Raw genomic sequence first — 16681 nt, 5'->3', positions numbered from 1 at the left:
ACAGGTCCACGGTTCGTCAGAGGCATTCTGGATTCTGGTGGAGGATGTAGACAGTGAGGTGATACTCCACCATGAGTATTTTCTACTCAAGGCCAAGTATGCTCAGGATGAGCACCTCATTACGTTTTTCGTTCCTGTCTTTGAACCGCTGCCCCCTCAGTACTTCATCCGAGTGGTGTCTGACCGCTGGCTCTGTGAGTGTGTCTCTGTACGGTCCCATAGGGACAGGTCTTCTGGGGGAATCAAGAGTGTCTTTCACTTTGTGCTGGACTGGACTTCGTGGGGTCAGAGTGATACTATCTGCTGCTGCTTTGGGGTTTTCAGTGTGCATGGAGGGGCTCTGAGGGGTCATTAGGTAAAGAGAGGAGTGCTTATGACCTCTCCCGTTTCTGTTCTGGCAGCTTGTGAGACCCAGCTGCCTGTCTCCTTCCGGCACCTGATCCTACCGGAGAAGTACCCACCTCCAACCGAGCTTCTGGACCTGCAGCCTTTGCCCGTGTCTGCCCTGAGAAACAGTGCTTTTGAGAGCCTTTACCAGGATAAATTTCCTTTCTTCAACCCCATCCAGACCCAAGGTAGGTGTTTCCATCTCCACGCGGTTCATTCCTCTGGAGGACCTTAAAGGTTCCGTAGAGACAGATATGTTCAGTGGCAAGAAGGGACGTAGGGCGCTCAGGTAGGTGTGGGAGCTCATCAGTGGCAACTATTGGAGCACACTAGGACTTCTTCCTTTCTCAGTCCTTGGTTACTCTTAGATTTCCTTTGCTTATTTGCCTGTCTCATTGAGGAGGGTCAGAACAAGGTCGTATTATGGTGCATTGTTGTTTCTCAGGCTCAGGAGGCTGGATCTGTGCTCCTGTTGTTCATGTGTGTGCAGCATGTGCAGTGTTGACTGAAGCCTCCTTTCCCTTCATTTTTTTTTAATGCATTATTTTAAGTTTATTTTTATTTTGAGAGAGCGCACACAGGGGAGGGGCAGAGAGGGAGAGAGCGAGAGAGTCCTAACTAGGCTCTGCACTGTCAGCGCAGACCCTGACACGGAGCTCGAACCCACAGACTGAGAGATCATGACCTGAGATAAAGCAGAGTCGAATGAATACTCAACTGACTGAGCCACCCAGGCACTCCCCTGTCTGTCGTTTTAAATAACAGGCATGTTCACAGGGCATGTCCTGTTTCCTAAGTACTTTGGCTGAATACACCTGGTTATTTTCTCTTTTATTCCTCTCACTGATCCTATGGGGGATTTACTACTTGTGATACTATTATTAGTGTCTTGCTTTACAGATGAGGAAGCTAGGCACAGAGAGGCACCTCAACTGAATCATTTAATAAACAGAACTTGGACTTTAACCAATCTTTTTTTTTTTTTTTTAATGTTTATTTTTAAGAGACAGTGTGAGCGGGGGAGGGACAGAGAGAGAGGGAGACACAGAATCTGAAGCAGACTCCAGGCTCTGAGCTGTCAGCACAGAGCCTGATGCGGGGGCCTGAACTCACGAACCGTGAGATCATGACCTGAGCCGAAGTTGGACACTTAACCGACTGAACAACCCAGGTGCCCCCCCAACTGACTTTAACCAGTCTTGTTGCCAGGACTGAGGCTTTACCTTCTTTCAAGGAGAGTGTCGGAGGGTAGCCAGAGAATGGTAGCCAGTTCCTTTTTGTTCCGTATCCTGGTCCCTGAGAAGACTGGCAGAGAAGCACCGGATACTTGGTCTACTTTCTCTGCCACCTTGCAGATCTCCCTGCTACTGGACTTCTTGGTCTTGGGCTTTTCGCCTGTTGCTTCTGTGTGAGAGGGAGAGCATGAGGGGAGAGGTGTAGTAGGCTGACCGTAATTAGAGGCCCTGATGCCTCCCCCTTCGTTGTCGGCACTTGGCAGTCGACTGGCTGAGTTTCTCCGGGTGTCCTCTGTTCTGAGGAGTGGTCTGAGTGTCTTTTCTCTTTGATGTTCCCACTGCTGCTCTGCCGGCTTCCAGTGTTCAACACCGTCTACAACAGTGATGACAATGTGTTCGTGGGGGCCCCCACGGGCAGCGGCAAGACCATCTGTGCGGAATTTGCCATCCTGCGGATGCTGCTGCAGAACTCAGAGGGACGCTGTGTCTACATCACTCCCATGGAGGCTCTGGCAGAGCAGGTATGTGGCGTGCTGCTGTGTCACGTGTGAATTTTCCCTGAAGCTATTTTTATCTGAGTCCGGATCAAGATTTTCTAAGCCCTTGAAATTTGCAGGGTTAATTGGGGCGAGACCCTTTGCTTGCTTTTGTTCACGTCCCCAGTTTGTGTCCTAAAGAAAAATACTCTTAAAGGTCAGTGTGGGATCATAAGGTAGCTTGAGATCTACAGACCATCAGGTCTCTCTGGCTTCTCAGGCAATTCTCATTACAAATGAAACGATGCCTGTCATGGCCTGATGTTTGCTGCCCTTCCTCTCCCTGCGTGCCAGGTTTACATGGACTGGTATGAGAAGTTCCAGGACAGGCTCAACAAGAAGGTGGTACTCCTGACGGGGGAGACTAGCACGGACCTGAAGCTTCTGGGCAAGGGCAATATCATCATCAGCACCCCTGAGAAGTGGGACATTCTTTCTCGGCGGTGGAAGCAGCGCAAGAATGTCCAAAACATCAACCTCTTCGTGGTGGATGAAGTCCACCTTATCGGGGGCGAGAATGGGGTATGGCTTAACCTTGCACACTGGAGGGGCTGCGATTGGCTGAGTGTCCTTAGCTTTGGGGACTTCGGTTTGGGTCTGAGGCCATAGACTAGGTGCTTCTCCCAGGAGGATTCTGCTTGTCACCCTATTCCAAAAGGACGTTGTGAGACTTTTTTGTAGTACTCTTGGAAAATAGCATTGCTTAGTGAAGATTGGCTGCTATGGAGGAGGTAGAACCAAAGATTGCAGAGCCCTTAATTAGAAGGAAGAGTTAGGTGATGATTTTGAGGTGGTTGAACTAGACAGAAAGCCTAAGTCAGGGTGGAGGATGGGGAAGGAGAGCCCGGGCCCCTAGTGACTCCCCGCCTCTGTCCCAGCCTGTCTTAGAAGTGATCTGCTCCCGGATGCGCTACATCTCCTCCCAGATTGAGCGACCCATTCGCATTGTGGCACTTAGCTCTTCGCTTTCGAATGCCAAGGATGTGGCCCACTGGCTGGGGTGCAGTGCCACCTCGACTTTCAACTTCCACCCTAACGTGCGCCCTGTGCCCTTGGAGCTGCACATCCAGGTAGGGCCCGCTCTCCCCGTTCCTGCGTGGCCTCTTGTTGAAGTACCAGGTATTGTAACTTCTGTCTTTTCATTTTCCTCCGTCTCCAGGGCTTCAACATTAGCCATACACAAACTCGCCTGCTCTCCATGGCCAAGCCCGTGTACCATGCTATCACCAAACACTCTCCCAAGAAGCCTGTCATTGTTTTTGTTCCGTCTCGAAAGCAGACCCGCCTCACTGCAATTGACATTCTCACCACGTGTGCAGCAGATATCCAGCGGCAGAGGTGGGATGGCGGGGGCGGGGGAGGGGGGGGAAGTTGGGTCAGTGAGGTTGGCTGATCCTGAAGAGTGTTCTGTTTATGAGGGTGGGGGTTAGCCCCATTGGGGCCAGGGGCTGGGCAACCGCACAGTTGGAAGGGTCTTGCAAGGGATTGGAACTGCTATGAGCTAAATCAGTGCCCGTGCTGCTTAGGTTTTTGCACTGCACGGAGAAGGATCTGATCCCGTACCTGGAGAAACTAAGTGACAGCACGCTTAAGGAAACACTGTTAAATGGAGTGGGCTACCTGCACGAGGGGCTCAGCCCCATGGAGCGACGCCTGGTAGAACAGCTCTTCAGCTCAGGTGAAAAAAAGTGCTGTGGCCTAGAGGGAGATTGTATCTGGGAGTGTCACAGGTGGTAGGAACGAAACTTTAGGGTGTGGGTGATACTTCCCTACTGCACACTTACCACCTTCAAAATGCTTTTCTGATTGTTTTACGTATTATCTCATTTGATTTTCCCAGTAACCTTGTGGTATAGGTAGGATATTATCCCTACTGGCTAGCTGAGAAAACAGGCACATATGGTCGTATTACTTCAGAACCTGGTTTTCTAGACCTTTGACCAGTAGACCTGGTTTTCTATGGATACCAGATTCGCCAAGGTTGTTAGACCTTAGAGATGTAGTAAACGGTAGAGTCTCCCTTGGGTGGCCTGTGTGCCACTGTCCCTTGTTGACCTCTGGCATTTCACATAGAGTATTGTCACTCTGACATTCTTTGTTGGAGCTGCAATGGAGATGCTCCTGCCAGAACCACTTACTGGCACTCATTGGCCCTTGAATCTATTTGGTTTGATGTGCACTTAGCTCAGTTTTGCTGCCGTGTACTGAGCCGGCCTATGACTGAGTTGGTGTTAGCATTTTTCCAGTCAACAAGGCCAGTGTGTCGGGCAGATGGCTAACCCTGGCTTTCTCTGGGCTTCGGATTCGGTCCCAAGATTACCTTGTTTCCCCTAGGATAGGCCCCCAAGCAGGGCAACAGCAGCATAGAGCTCCCTTTTCTAGTACTGTGTTAACCCTTAGACATTATTAGGGCTCATTTCCCAGCACGCTTTGCTCTGAGTTCTGAAACTTAGCACAGGATAAGCCCCTATCTGCACAGAAGGAGGCTCCCAGTGAGCCCTGCACTCAGTCTTCTTCTCTCTACTATCCAGGGGCTATCCAGGTGGTGGTAGCTTCCCGGAGTCTCTGCTGGGGCATGAATGTGGCCGCCCACCTGGTGATCATCATGGACACCCAGTACTACAATGGCAAGATTCATGCGTGAGTCTAGCTGTGCTGTGCATTAACGGGAACCTTCCTCCTAAAATGAACATAACATCTGAAGATCTGGAAATTAGCTATTACGAAAAAGAAGTGTTAGGGAACTAAACAGTCAGCTGAGGTTCCCCCACAGCCAGGTGTCGGAGAGTTTTTTTAGTCTTAGGACCTAGGTTCACATTTGCTTTTATGATCTTCCTCTCATTTCAGCAAGTTAGAGAACCAGGAAGTTTGAGCTGGAGATTAGGTAGTTAACTCGTGTATTTTATAGACTGGGAAGGTGATATGGTCCAAGTCACATACCTTTGTGGTGACGAGAAGTAGAAGGATCCGTTTTTCTCCGAAAAAAATTGAATGATTTAACTCTTAATTTTTTTTCTCAAAATGCAGGCTTTTTTTTTAAGTGACTGTTATTTATGGGCTTATTTTTAATGCCTAAAACTGCGTCTAGGTATGGATTTAAGCCTGGTGACTTGAGAATTCTTGAAGTATACACGTCTTTGGGGAGCTTGACTTACATATTTGATCCTTTAACAGGGAGTTACTTGCTTTTGGCACTCGGTGGGTTGGTAGCTTTGGTTTAAGGACCCTGAGCAGCAGAGTCCCAGCTCTTAAACTTGAAAACTGTAATGATCTCTAAACAAGTGAAGCTAGTACCTGAGCACAAGAAGCCGTAAATACAGAAGTCAGCTGTAATTTGCCACTGTGTCCTATGTTTACATTTTATTCTTTGACATTGAGGTAGTCTTAGCCTCCTGAGTATGGCCTCTGTGGTGACGGACCTTTTGCCTGCCTTCTTCTCTCTGTCACCAGGTATGTGGATTACCCTATCTACGACGTGCTTCAGATGGTGGGCCATGCCAACCGCCCTTTGCAGGATGATGAGGGGCGCTGTGTTATCATGTGCCAGGGCTCCAAAAAGGTCAGTCCTGGCCTTGTGCACCCTCTTGAGATCCTGGGCCTCAGAGTAGATTCTTTAATAGATGCCTTTCATTGTTTACAGTTTTTCTGTCAACTTCTGTTTTTTGTTTGTTTGTTTTTTAATTTTCCACATTGCTTTGGTAATAAACCTCTTAGCCACGTGGAATTTTGTAGCCCTTTGTTTTTGCTACTGCTGTGGACTCCCATGTGTCAAGGTTTTCACCTTCTGGGTGGTTTCTCATGTACTGTTAGGCCTGTGTGACTTGCTGTATCCCTGTTCCCACCATAAAAATACCCAGTGATGCCAGTGGGAACGGACACACACATCCAGCATTCCAGGTCCAGACCTAGTTCACCTTGTCTCTGCAACCGATTTCTTCCATTATTGTATTAGCTATGTCTGTCACACAAGGGCCGTTCCCTGTTGATTTGCCCTTGGCCCTTCATTGTGACCATGTTGTCATTGAGTATTACTGTCTGTCCTTTTCCAACCTGTAGGATTTCTTCAAAAAGTTCTTATATGAGCCCTTGCCAGTAGAGTCCCACCTGGACCACTGTATGCATGACCATTTCAATGCTGAGATTGTCACCAAGACCATTGAGAACAAGCAGGATGCTGTGGACTACCTCACCTGGACCTTTCTGTACCGCCGCATGACACAGAACCCCAATTATTACAACCTGCAGGGTCAGTGGACTTTGGAGCACGGTATCCTTTTGTGGCTCATAGACCTTGCCGGCCAGTCTCCCTGTGACTCCCCACTTCTCTCTCACCTTTGCAGGGATCTCCCATCGTCACCTGTCTGACCACTTGTCCGAACTTGTGGAGCAGACCCTGAGTGACTTAGAGCAGTCCAAGTGCATCAGCATTGAGGATGAAATGGATGTGGCACCTCTGAACCTGGGCATGATCGCTGCTTACTATTACATCAACTACACCACCATTGGTGAGGGGCCGGCAGGGGCTGTGTCTGGGGAGCCCAAGCTAAAGAAGCCTTATGCAGGGGTCTGCAGCCCACTGGGATGAGAGAGCACAGGGCTTCCAGTGCCCTGGAAGCACATTCCAGGGATGTATCATAGGGTCGGGAGGAGTAATCCAGTTAACTCTCCTGCCTGCTCCTTTTCTACCTGCGTTTGACTCCTCCCGTTTCTCCTTCTCTTTGGCTGTCAGAGCTCTTCAGCATGTCCCTGAATGCCAAGACCAAGGTGCGAGGGCTTATTGAAATCATCTCCAATGCGGCGGAGTACGAGAACATTCCCATCCGGCACCATGAAGATAACCTCCTGCGGCAGGTGAGGGCATCTTGGATTCAGGAGGACATCTTTAGAGTTGAAACTTGGCCTGTGTGCCCAGAGCACATGTTGTCCTTGTCACCACAGGAAGATCCTAACACATCACCCACACTTCTGTTTTGAAGGGTTGTGAGCTTGGGGCAGGTGGTACTTTGGGCCTGAGAGCTGTTCTCAGGCAGGGTCACCTGTTCACCACCAGCTATTTTTCTTCCACTCTCCAGTTGGCTCAGAAGGTCCCCCATAAGCTGAATAATCCTAAATTCAATGACCCACATGTCAAGACCAACCTGCTTCTGCAAGCTCACCTGTCCCGCATGCAGCTGAGTGCCGAGCTGCAGTCGGATACTGAGGAAATTCTTAGCAAGGTATAGCGTGGGTGCGGGTGCGGGTGTGGAGGGGCCAGTGGTGGCCTGTGAAGTAGTGGTTCCAACCCTACCTTGTCCTGTACTCCTGTCTCGATTCAGGCAATCCGGCTCATCCAGGCCTGTGTGGATGTCCTTTCCAGCAATGGGTGGCTTAGCCCTGCTCTGGCAGCTATGGAGCTGGCCCAGATGGTCACCCAAGCCATGTGGTCCAAGGACTCATACCTGAAACAGCTGCCACACTTCACCTCAGAGCATATTAAACGTTGTACAGACAAGGTGAGCTGAATCTGGACCCGGATTGTTGGGTGGCTGAGCCAAGTTTCTAGGGGAAGGAGGGGACTTGTGACGGTTGTGGGAGGGGAGTCACAGTACAGGGGGGGTTCTAGTTCTGGTTCCCCTGAGGGTGTCACGTATTGAGGTACTAGGGAGCCTGACGATTGGACAGTTGTGGGCTGTGTTCTTTCTGAAATCGTGTATTTAGATGATCTGATAGCATAGGAGTTGAACCAGCAGTTGTTTGGAGCCAGGTTTCGTTTGCCGTTAGTATGTGTTCTCCTTCCCTGACCTCTGAATATGCACTGCAGGGAGTAGAGAGTGTTTTTGACATCATGGAGATGGAAGATGAAGAACGAAATGCGTTGCTTCAGCTGTCTGACAGCCAGATCGCGGACGTGGCCCGTTTCTGCAACCGCTACCCTAATATCGAGCTGTCTTATGAAGTGGTGGATAAGGACAGCATCCGCAGGTGAGCCATGGTCAGCCGGGTGCCCTGCCCCAGGGTCCCTGCTGGGTACAACATGACAGTGCGCTCTGACCCCACTGCCACGTTGCTGATGTGCTGCCCTACTCTTCTCCCACAGTGGCGGGCCAGTTGTGGTGCTGGTGCAGCTGGAGCGAGAGGAGGAGGTCACGGGCCCTGTGATAGCACCTCTCTTTCCACAGGTGTGTTTTCATAGCTGGCCAAAAACAAAAACCCAATAGAAAGCTTTTTGAAATGTCCCTGTGAAAGACAGTTTGATATAACTAAGATTTTTAAATGGTCAAAAGGAATCTCCAACTCCGTTTTTAAGTAGCGGTATGAGGTGCCTTCTGGAGGCCTTAGCCATTGGCTAGAGTACAGAGTTCAAGGGCACATTGTCACTGGGGAAGGGAAATTTAGAGTAATGACAAGACACAAAGCTGAGAATTAATCTTGGGGCCATGGGTGGTTTTGTTGATTGTTTTTTGCTTTAAAACAATTTAGTAGGTGACTGATCATTGTTAAAGACATCACTTCTACAGTATTGTCATTCTCTATGACTGTTAAGATGCATTTGTTTTTAAATGGCTCTGGGATACTTGGGTTTTTCCAGTCCGTTTCTTCTCTCTCCTCTCTCACTACCCCTCACTCTGCTTCTAGTTACTTGGTTCTTTACCACCAGAAAAAAAGTCTGATCCCTTATATGAGAGAATAATTGAAGACTGAAAGCAGAAACCGGATATGTTGTAATGTTTTATTTTACAAACTAGTTAATAGGCTCTGGGGAAAGAGTGCTTTAAACCAACACCTGGGCTTTCTGACAGGAATGCCCAGCAGAGAGGCTTTCATTAGAGGCAAGGCCTGCTTTGGATCCTCTCTGTCGGCAGCTTGTCTCCATGTTAACATGTTTTGCTTATCTCACACATGTGTTTACTTAAAAAGGATCTCTGAGAACCCAGCTGCCTGGCCACAAAGGCTAGATCTCTAATAGTGGAATCTTGGATTCAGTGACAAGGACTGAATGGGAGAAGACGTTCTGGAACAAATAAGGAAATGAGCCAGAACCCACAATGAGTTCATTTGCTACTTAAAAGTGGAGTTCATTTGAGATACCTTTCGATAGTTTTGAAATCTTAGTTATAACAAATTGAGGAAATTTTAGAAAGCTTTCTATCTGGGCTTTTCTTTCCTGCTTTTATAATCATTCCTATGGTCTCATGGCCGTCAAGTTTTACGTGCCGAAATTCTTGGCTTTTGGTCACTGCAGAAACGTGAAGAGGGCTGGTGGGTAGTGATCGGCGATGCCAAGTCCAATAGCCTCATCTCCATCAAGAGGCTGACCTTGCAGCAGAAGGCCAAGGTGAGTGTATGCTGGCCCTGGCATTTGTTCTGAGCTGGGGTCAGGGTGAGAATTCTTCCCTCACTGCATTCATGCTCACCTGGATTTCTTCTGCTCTCTGTAGGTGAAGCTTGACTTTGTGGCCCCAGCCACTGGCGCCCACAACTACACTCTGTATTTCATGAGTGATGCTTACATGGGATGTGACCAGGAATACAAATTCAGCGTGGATGTGAAAGAAGCGGAGACAGACAGTGATTCCGACTGAGTCCAGAGGCACTTAACTCTTGCAAAGAGGAGAGAAGAGTTGCACCTGAATCAGGAAGATGTACAGTCCTGTGGGGACCGGATCTGTTCGTGTGAGGTCTGGCCAGTCAGTGCAGGTACTGTCCCGGCCCCCCTCCTCTACTTTGCCCTCTTGTTACCTTGCCATCTAGACTTGGGATCCAGTGTCTGCAGGTGTCCCGTAACTGTCAAGCATAAACTGTGTACAGCATTTTTAGCCATGTTCTGTGTAGTTCCTTTTGTCAAACATTCTAATAAAATAACTTGGAGAAACCACTTGTCTTTGCAGTGTTTCCAAAGGAATGTTTCTTTTGTCTACCTAAGGCCCTTGGCCAAAACGATGGTGTTTTTTTTTTTGTTTTTGTTTTTTTTAGCCATTGAACTTGCTTATAATGAATACCTGTAGAGGATAAGGCTACTGTTTAGCTGGGCTGTCACCCACAGCGATTTTAGTCAGTGTGAGGGAGGGATCAATGTGAGATAGCTTCTCTTTGGTCAGATTTATGCCCTTGTCTACTACCTCAGTTGTTACCCAGATATCAGCACTACTGTGGGAATTAACACTGAATGTTAGTCTCTCACGATCTGCAGTTTCCCCTCCCTTAAGGAGGCAGTAGCAGAAAAAGGGGATTAAAATGCACCAGCTGGGTGGGGCCCAGTCTTGGTAAAGCAATTTTGTGATCTTAGATTTACAAATTTTCCTCTTCAAATTCTTGCCTTCTGTTCTTTAGGAATAAATGTGCATAAAATTAGAGATAATTTTCAGTTTCTCTAAACCAGTAGTTTTCAAATAATATGACTTTAGGACCCCTTTTACACTACAAATAAATTAAGAACCCCAAAGAAATTTTATCATCTATCGACCTTTACTATACTAAAGATTAAAACAAAATGCATTTAAAAATAATTTTTTATGAAAACTACCTTCCAAAACAAATCCAGGGAGAAGACTGCATTTTACACTTCTACAATTATTTTTATTTTTTTTTATTTTGAGAGAATGCAAGTGGGAGAGGGACAGAGAGGAAGAGAGGGAATCTCAAGCTGGCTCTGTGTCTGTGCAGAGCGCAGTGTGTGTGGGGGGGGGGGGGGTGCTCAATCCCACGAACTGTGAAATCATGACCTGAACTAAAATCAAGAGTTGGACAGATGCTTAACCGACAGCCACCGAGGCACCCTTACAGATCTTTAATGTCTGGTTTAATGGAAGACATTCTCATAGCTGTTTCTACAATTTTGTATATTGTTTTGAGTTGAAGTGAAATGACGTAAAGCTGATTTTATACAGACATAAAGTCAGAAAAGGGAGGGGCTTTTCAAGCCTTTCAGGCGATCGGCTACTAGATACTACAGCGAGACTCTGCAAGTGAGTTTTTTAAAGGCAGTGTGGAATCTGAAACCTCATCGGTAATAAACTTTTTGTCCTCTATTGTTAAAACCCGTTTTGAATGAATCTCTTACCCACGAATGATTTCGTGACATCGCGCCTGACTCATTTGAAAAATGTTGGTTCGTGGACTTAGGCAAATCTTCCAAATGACACGTTTCATCATACAAATCACATCTGTTAGTACCACCAATCTAATCAGAAAAGTCTTAAGTGTTGGGAAGATGTCAAGTTCATGGTGGCAATACAAGTCTCATTTTTGCTTGAGAGCTCTATTTTTTCACTGGCAACACTCAGTTTCCCTTGAAGTGAAAGTCTCATTCCATCTGTTTCCCAGCAAATGTCTGCCAAATAGCCAATTCTAAATAACAATTTGCTAGTTCGAGTAAAAATGGTATGCCATGAAGACCTAATTCAGCTTGTAACTCAACTGTACAACTTTTTGTCAAGACCACCTTCAGTGTACAGAATGGCTTTATCATGCTTTCCACTGTCAGAATATTAGCTCATTCTTAGGGGTCAAGATTTAACAAACTTTTTATTGGTTCTATCCAGGATATTTCTTAAGTGAGGTTACCAGTATTTTTTTTACCAGGAGAGCAAGGCGGCTGAAGACCATGACCACTGGTATTGGCTGCCGCTGCCTTTATTCCTGCCAAGGTGCCAACAGCTGACCTCTCAGATCTCCTGAAAGGCTCTTGGGACCACACTCTGAGAGCTATTGTGCTAGGTGTTACCTCAGGTGTGTTTTCAAGTCTAAGGTCATAATTTTCGTGGTGTAAAAAATCAGGCGAAGGCTGTAGCTCTGAGGATGGTCCTCAAGTCAAAACCCATTTGGAAGTGACTTGCAGAAGACAACCTGGGTGACACTGAAGAACTGATTGCCTATGGAGTTCTTCTCTACCCTTTTTCATTATGCCTCCAATGAGCCTTATTAGCCATCTTTTTCCTACTTGCCCCCGCCATGAAAATTTAATAACTGGTGGCCCTTTAAGAGGGTCACAAACGGTCTCTTAGATTTTTTTTGCTAAAATTTTCAGAAACTAATTTTTAGCCCCACTGAGAATGTACAGCCTAGCCAATAATAACTTCTAGTGTTCATGTCTTCATTTATTTTTCAGCATTTTCAGTTGCCACCACAGCATATGGCACAGAAGATACACGAGGGTTTCTAAGAGAAAGCAGAAGTGTATCTTCCCCTAAACCAGCCTACGTTAAAAAGTTTCCTTCAATCTTGATTTGAACGTCTTATCTGTAAGGATTACCCAGAAATCAGGAAGGCAGGACCAATTTCAGAAAAGGACTCACCATGGACTTCTTTTAAATTGTGAATGTCCTTATAAAATTGGACTTGGGACTCAGATGACCTATTTCTACAAAGCTTCCAATTTCTGAAAGGCCTAAGAGGCATCCTTTCTACATAGAGATAAGGTGATTATAAATACTATATTCATCCCCCAGAACTTAACACTGCCCTCAAGCAAGCAAGATCTGTGGCACGACCACAATGCACCGGATGTTCTGTAGCTCTTTACCAAGGGTCCCATGTCAAAGGATGGGGAGAGTGAGCAGTTCTGTGACTCTGTACTTCTACCCAAGTGTGAATGGAAGAGAGCCAAGTTAAGCGAAGGTCAAGGATGCTTTTCTAGGTCCTCTTGGGGCTGGGAAAGTCTTACGGCATTTTCTGGGAAGCCATGATTCTGTCCAAGGTCAAGGTAGCTCTCCAAGGTGAAGGTAGCTCAGATGCCTTCTGGTCGCTGATACTTCCAGAAGGCCACCTCCCCGTCGTCACTGCAGGAGGCCAGGAGCCCCTGCTCCTTAGGGTTCCAGGCCACACAATTGACATCCTGGGAGTGGGCCTGAGGCAAGTGGGCTGTCAGGGAGAAGGTGGGCTGCTGTGGATCTGAGCTGGGATCCTCCTCAAACACACGGATGGCATCATCCCCACAAGCTGTGGCCAGGGCCCCTGTCAGCTGACACCTGAGAGGAACATGTGCATCAGTGAGTATGCAAGTGGCTCCTCCATCCCCCCCTTGGCAAATTAGGCACAAGAGATTGGTTCTACAGTCCTTGGCCAGCTCTTCCCAAACTGCAGGCCTCAGCTAAACGCCTATTACTGAAAAGCTTCCCTAACTAACCACAGCCACAAATCTGTCCCCCCTGAATTCAAGTGCTGCCATCTAGGTTGGGTTTCCCCGGTCAACCCCAAAACTCCACGATTCTGAGCTGCACTTTCTTCACTTAGCCTAAGCAGTTTCCCTTGTCGTGAGCTATTCTTAACCATTTTTTTTTGAACAGTACTAGGGCACTGAACTTCACCATACTTTATTTAAGGTCACTTTCGTTATTCCCAAACGTTTGCTAATATAAATAAAGCTTAGATGCACATCGACTCTTTTCATTGCTTAGGATTTTTTCCTACAGACAGATAGTTATGGCCAGAACTGCCCTCTGACGGACTCTCCTAGATGAATGGTATGGCTTTTCTAGACTCCATAAGGGTAGAGTCAGTGTTACCAACCATAAAAACCCCAGCCATGAGTCCCAATTTTAAGAATAAATATTTCTGGATGGTATGATGCCGTGACCACCCCCCATACCCACCCCTACCACAAGGCTGGTGCTGCCCTCACAGCCTAGATGTTAACATAGGTACAGGCCTGGGTCTGTAAGTCTGTTCCCGGCTCCTGTGAACCTCAGGCCAGCCAGCTCTGAGCTAGACAGTCTGCCCGATTTGAATAAATGAAAGTGGCTGGTCTCCATTTCCATGTACTCTCAAAGGTGGTAGAGAGACGCACGGGGTCTTGACTTCTCTAAAATCTCTCCAAATGGGCGGATGTGGGGATGGAGGTCTTACCAAGCAACGTCGTAAATGGTCCTGGAGTGGAAGCCTGACAAAGTGCAGATACATTTCCAGCTGGGGTCAGAGCCGCTGCATGCCACCCCTGCACAACAGACTTCTCTTGAGCCTAAGACATGTCTGTGTCCCGGGCATCTCAGGGGAGGAGATCCTAGTCTGCCCTCCCTTACCCCCACCTTCAATCTGAGACCTCATTTTCGTTCCTCTGTCCCCATCCTTACTGATCCGCCTTACATACTGTGGCCAGACAGGGGTTTTTCCAGAATGCTGAGAAGGAAATGTCCTGTTTTTTAAAAACTTTTTGCTACGGACTATGTCTGACTAGTTGGCCTGTCTTTTAAGGCCACCAACCAGCCACCCAACCTGCCTTATTTCTCCCAGAATCCTTTACACCCTATCCTCCATCTAAAGGAATCAGGGTTCCTGACATAAATCTAGGCTTTTACGCCTTCAATGCCTTTGCTCATGTTGTTCTGTATTCACCCAGAATTCTCATGCTAAATTCCTCGTGTTAAAGTCCTGTATACTTTCAAATTCAGATGAAATGGCTCCTCTTCCACAGTCTTCCCTGATTCTGCCAGTACTCACTCGGGAGCCCTCTTGTGGCACATGCCCTTTCTACCCCAATTTGCTGTGACTCATCTATATGTCTCAGACCCTTAGTAGACTATAAACCGCACGAAAGAGGAGTCTCCTTTAGCTCTCTGGCCCCTCACCTTGCTCGTTGTTTGGTAGATACTGGCGCCAGATACGCACAGTACGGTCATCACTGCAAGACGCCAGGCGCTGGCCACTGGGGTCAAAGGCTAAGCTCCACACCGTGGATTCATGGCCTTCAAGGGTGGCATAGCATACCCAATCATCCTCTTCCTCCCGGTAGAGCTTCACTGTGTCATCATAGCTGGCAGAGGCTAACAGCTGGGGGTGTGGGGGAGAGAGGGAACACAGCACTTGTCTCTGTGGCTCAGGAAGTGCCTATTTCCAAGATCTCTCCCAGCTAGGACAGTCCCAGGGATCTGTCTCTATAAAGGGATTAAAAATACTTTTAGCCACAGATAGAGATCCCCCATAAAAGCCAGGTTGAGGCTGAAGAGGAAAGGAAGGCTGGGCATAACACTCCACACCGAAATTTCTTCCCAACGAGATAGCTCACCTCACACTTACCTCTTGGCTTGGGTGCCAAACCACATGCTTGACATCCTGTGTATGAGAGTTGAGGACACTGACACATTCATACTCATCTTCTTCATCAACTGTGGGAGGGGGGAAAAAAAAGGAGCCCACCAGCTGACCCTGTCAGGGATATAGAGTCTGTTCACTGGCTTGCAACTGCGTCTGGAAGGACCTAGACTCACCTTCCCAGACCCACACACTCTTATCTCGGCTGCAGGTGGCAAGGAGGTTGCCAGAAGGAGCCCAGGCCACTGACTTGACCTCATTTTCATGGCCCTCCAGAGTCGTTACACACTGTGAAAAGGGAAGAGAGACAAGAATCAAACAGCTGAGACCCCTGGGATTCTTCACATGGGTATAGCCCAGCTAGTCCAGGTTGGCTCAGGTTCCCGAAACAGCCCTAGGGAGCAAAAAGGCAACAATCCTGCTCCCATCCAGCCTGGTTACCTCAAAGTCATCCTGGTTCTTTTTCCAAATGCACGTGGTAGCATCGAAACTGGCAGAGGCTAGGTAATTGCCACAGGGAGACCAGGCCACCTTCCGCACAGTGCGCTGGTGGCCTTCGGAAAGGACAGATTTGCAGATCCAGCTGTCACCTAAAAGCAGAGGACAGGCCAGTCTCTGGAGCTGGGTGCACTAGAACGTGCAGAAGCACTGTCAATGCCGTTAGATAATAAGGGCTAGTGCGGGAGCCATGCTGGGCTCAACAGGCATATTTAACAACATGCTTTCAGAAAGCTGTAACTTCCTCTACTTCCTTTGGAGGCATCCTTATAAAACAAATCTGAGGAGTCACCTTCCTGATTTAAAACTGTCAATGGCTCCCAAATGCTCTCAGGATAAAATTTAAACTTCACCCTGTGTAGCAAATTACTCTGCACGATACATTCCTACCACCCTTCTCTTCTCCCTTTCCGGCCTCAGCAATTATCACAATCCCCTCGACAGTTCCAGCCTACTGACGTTTTTGCTTCCAATACTTGCCGACTCCTTTGCCCAAAAAGTCTTTCCCAGAGTGGCCAACTTGAAGGCGGCCTCTCCCTCCTCCCCTTTAGCCTGTAACCCCATTCAGGGTCGGCTTGCCCCAAAGGCTGCGCACTCCCTAAGCCCGGCACCCACATTACGCGCACGCGGAACCCACGGCAGCAAGGGTCGCGCAGCGAGGCCGGGACAGACCTTCTGTTCCCCAGATGCGGACTCTACGGTCACCACCGCACGACGCCAGCAAGGTTCCCGCGGGGTTCCAGGCCAAGAACCAGCAGCGGGAGTCCGGGTGTGCCGGGACGCGGGCCAGCAGCACCAGCGAGTCCTTCATGACGACCCGGAGCAGGGTGCGGAGGAGGTGGGCAGATGCAGGAGCGCCGATAACGAGCCAGTCGGTGCAAACCCCCGCGACGCCCACTCCGGCCTTCCAAAGCCTTCGGGTCCCGCCACTTCCGCCCGAAGGCCCGGGTCTTCCTGGGAACTGAAGTGCCCGCTGCTGCGGCCGTGCTGCCCTCTGGGAGTTGTAGTCAATTTCCCCCC

The 16681-nt window shown here is 48.3% G+C and overlaps 2 protein-coding genes across 2 annotated transcripts in view; one reads left to right on the top strand and one right to left on the bottom strand.

The window, feature by feature from the left end:
- Positions 1-10013, top strand: part of SNRNP200 (small nuclear ribonucleoprotein U5 subunit 200) — a 28950-nt gene extending 18937 nt beyond the window's left edge. Inside the window, exons 28-45 of the mRNA XM_049652202.1 lie at positions 5-194; positions 402-575; positions 1983-2143; positions 2453-2680; positions 3037-3228; positions 3318-3496; positions 3685-3836; positions 4690-4798; positions 5609-5717; positions 6215-6404; positions 6499-6663; positions 6888-7009; positions 7231-7374; positions 7474-7650; positions 7959-8119; positions 8235-8316; positions 9381-9473; positions 9577-10013. Of these exons, the coding sequence (XP_049508159.1) occupies positions 5-194; positions 402-575; positions 1983-2143; positions 2453-2680; positions 3037-3228; positions 3318-3496; positions 3685-3836; positions 4690-4798; positions 5609-5717; positions 6215-6404; positions 6499-6663; positions 6888-7009; positions 7231-7374; positions 7474-7650; positions 7959-8119; positions 8235-8316; positions 9381-9473; positions 9577-9720 (2772 nt within the window). The 3' untranslated portion in view covers positions 9721-10013. The remainder of the gene's footprint in view (positions 1-4; positions 195-401; positions 576-1982; positions 2144-2452; positions 2681-3036; positions 3229-3317; positions 3497-3684; positions 3837-4689; positions 4799-5608; positions 5718-6214; positions 6405-6498; positions 6664-6887; positions 7010-7230; positions 7375-7473; positions 7651-7958; positions 8120-8234; positions 8317-9380; positions 9474-9576) is intronic.
- Positions 10014-10694: 681 nt separating this feature from the next.
- Positions 10695-16664, bottom strand: CIAO1 (cytosolic iron-sulfur assembly component 1). Its single transcript, XM_049652213.1, has 7 exons — positions 16334-16664; positions 15605-15753; positions 15340-15451; positions 15149-15237; positions 14701-14902; positions 13982-14069; positions 10695-13104 (listed from the first exon to the last, which is right to left on the bottom strand). Exons 1-7 carry the CDS (start codon positions 16470-16472, stop codon positions 12864-12866), a joined length of 1020 nt encoding a protein of 339 aa, XP_049508170.1. The 5' UTR covers positions 16473-16664; the 3' UTR covers positions 10695-12863.
- Positions 16665-16681: the final 17 nt, after the last annotated feature.

This window comes from Panthera uncia (genome assembly GCF_023721935.1).
Source record: "Panthera uncia isolate 11264 chromosome A3 unlocalized genomic scaffold, Puncia_PCG_1.0 HiC_scaffold_12, whole genome shotgun sequence".
In the NCBI taxonomy this organism is placed as follows: domain Eukaryota; kingdom Metazoa; phylum Chordata; class Mammalia; order Carnivora; family Felidae; genus Panthera; species Panthera uncia.
Note: the sequence above shows the minus strand (reverse complement) of the source record. Positions and strands in the feature narration are given on the sequence as shown.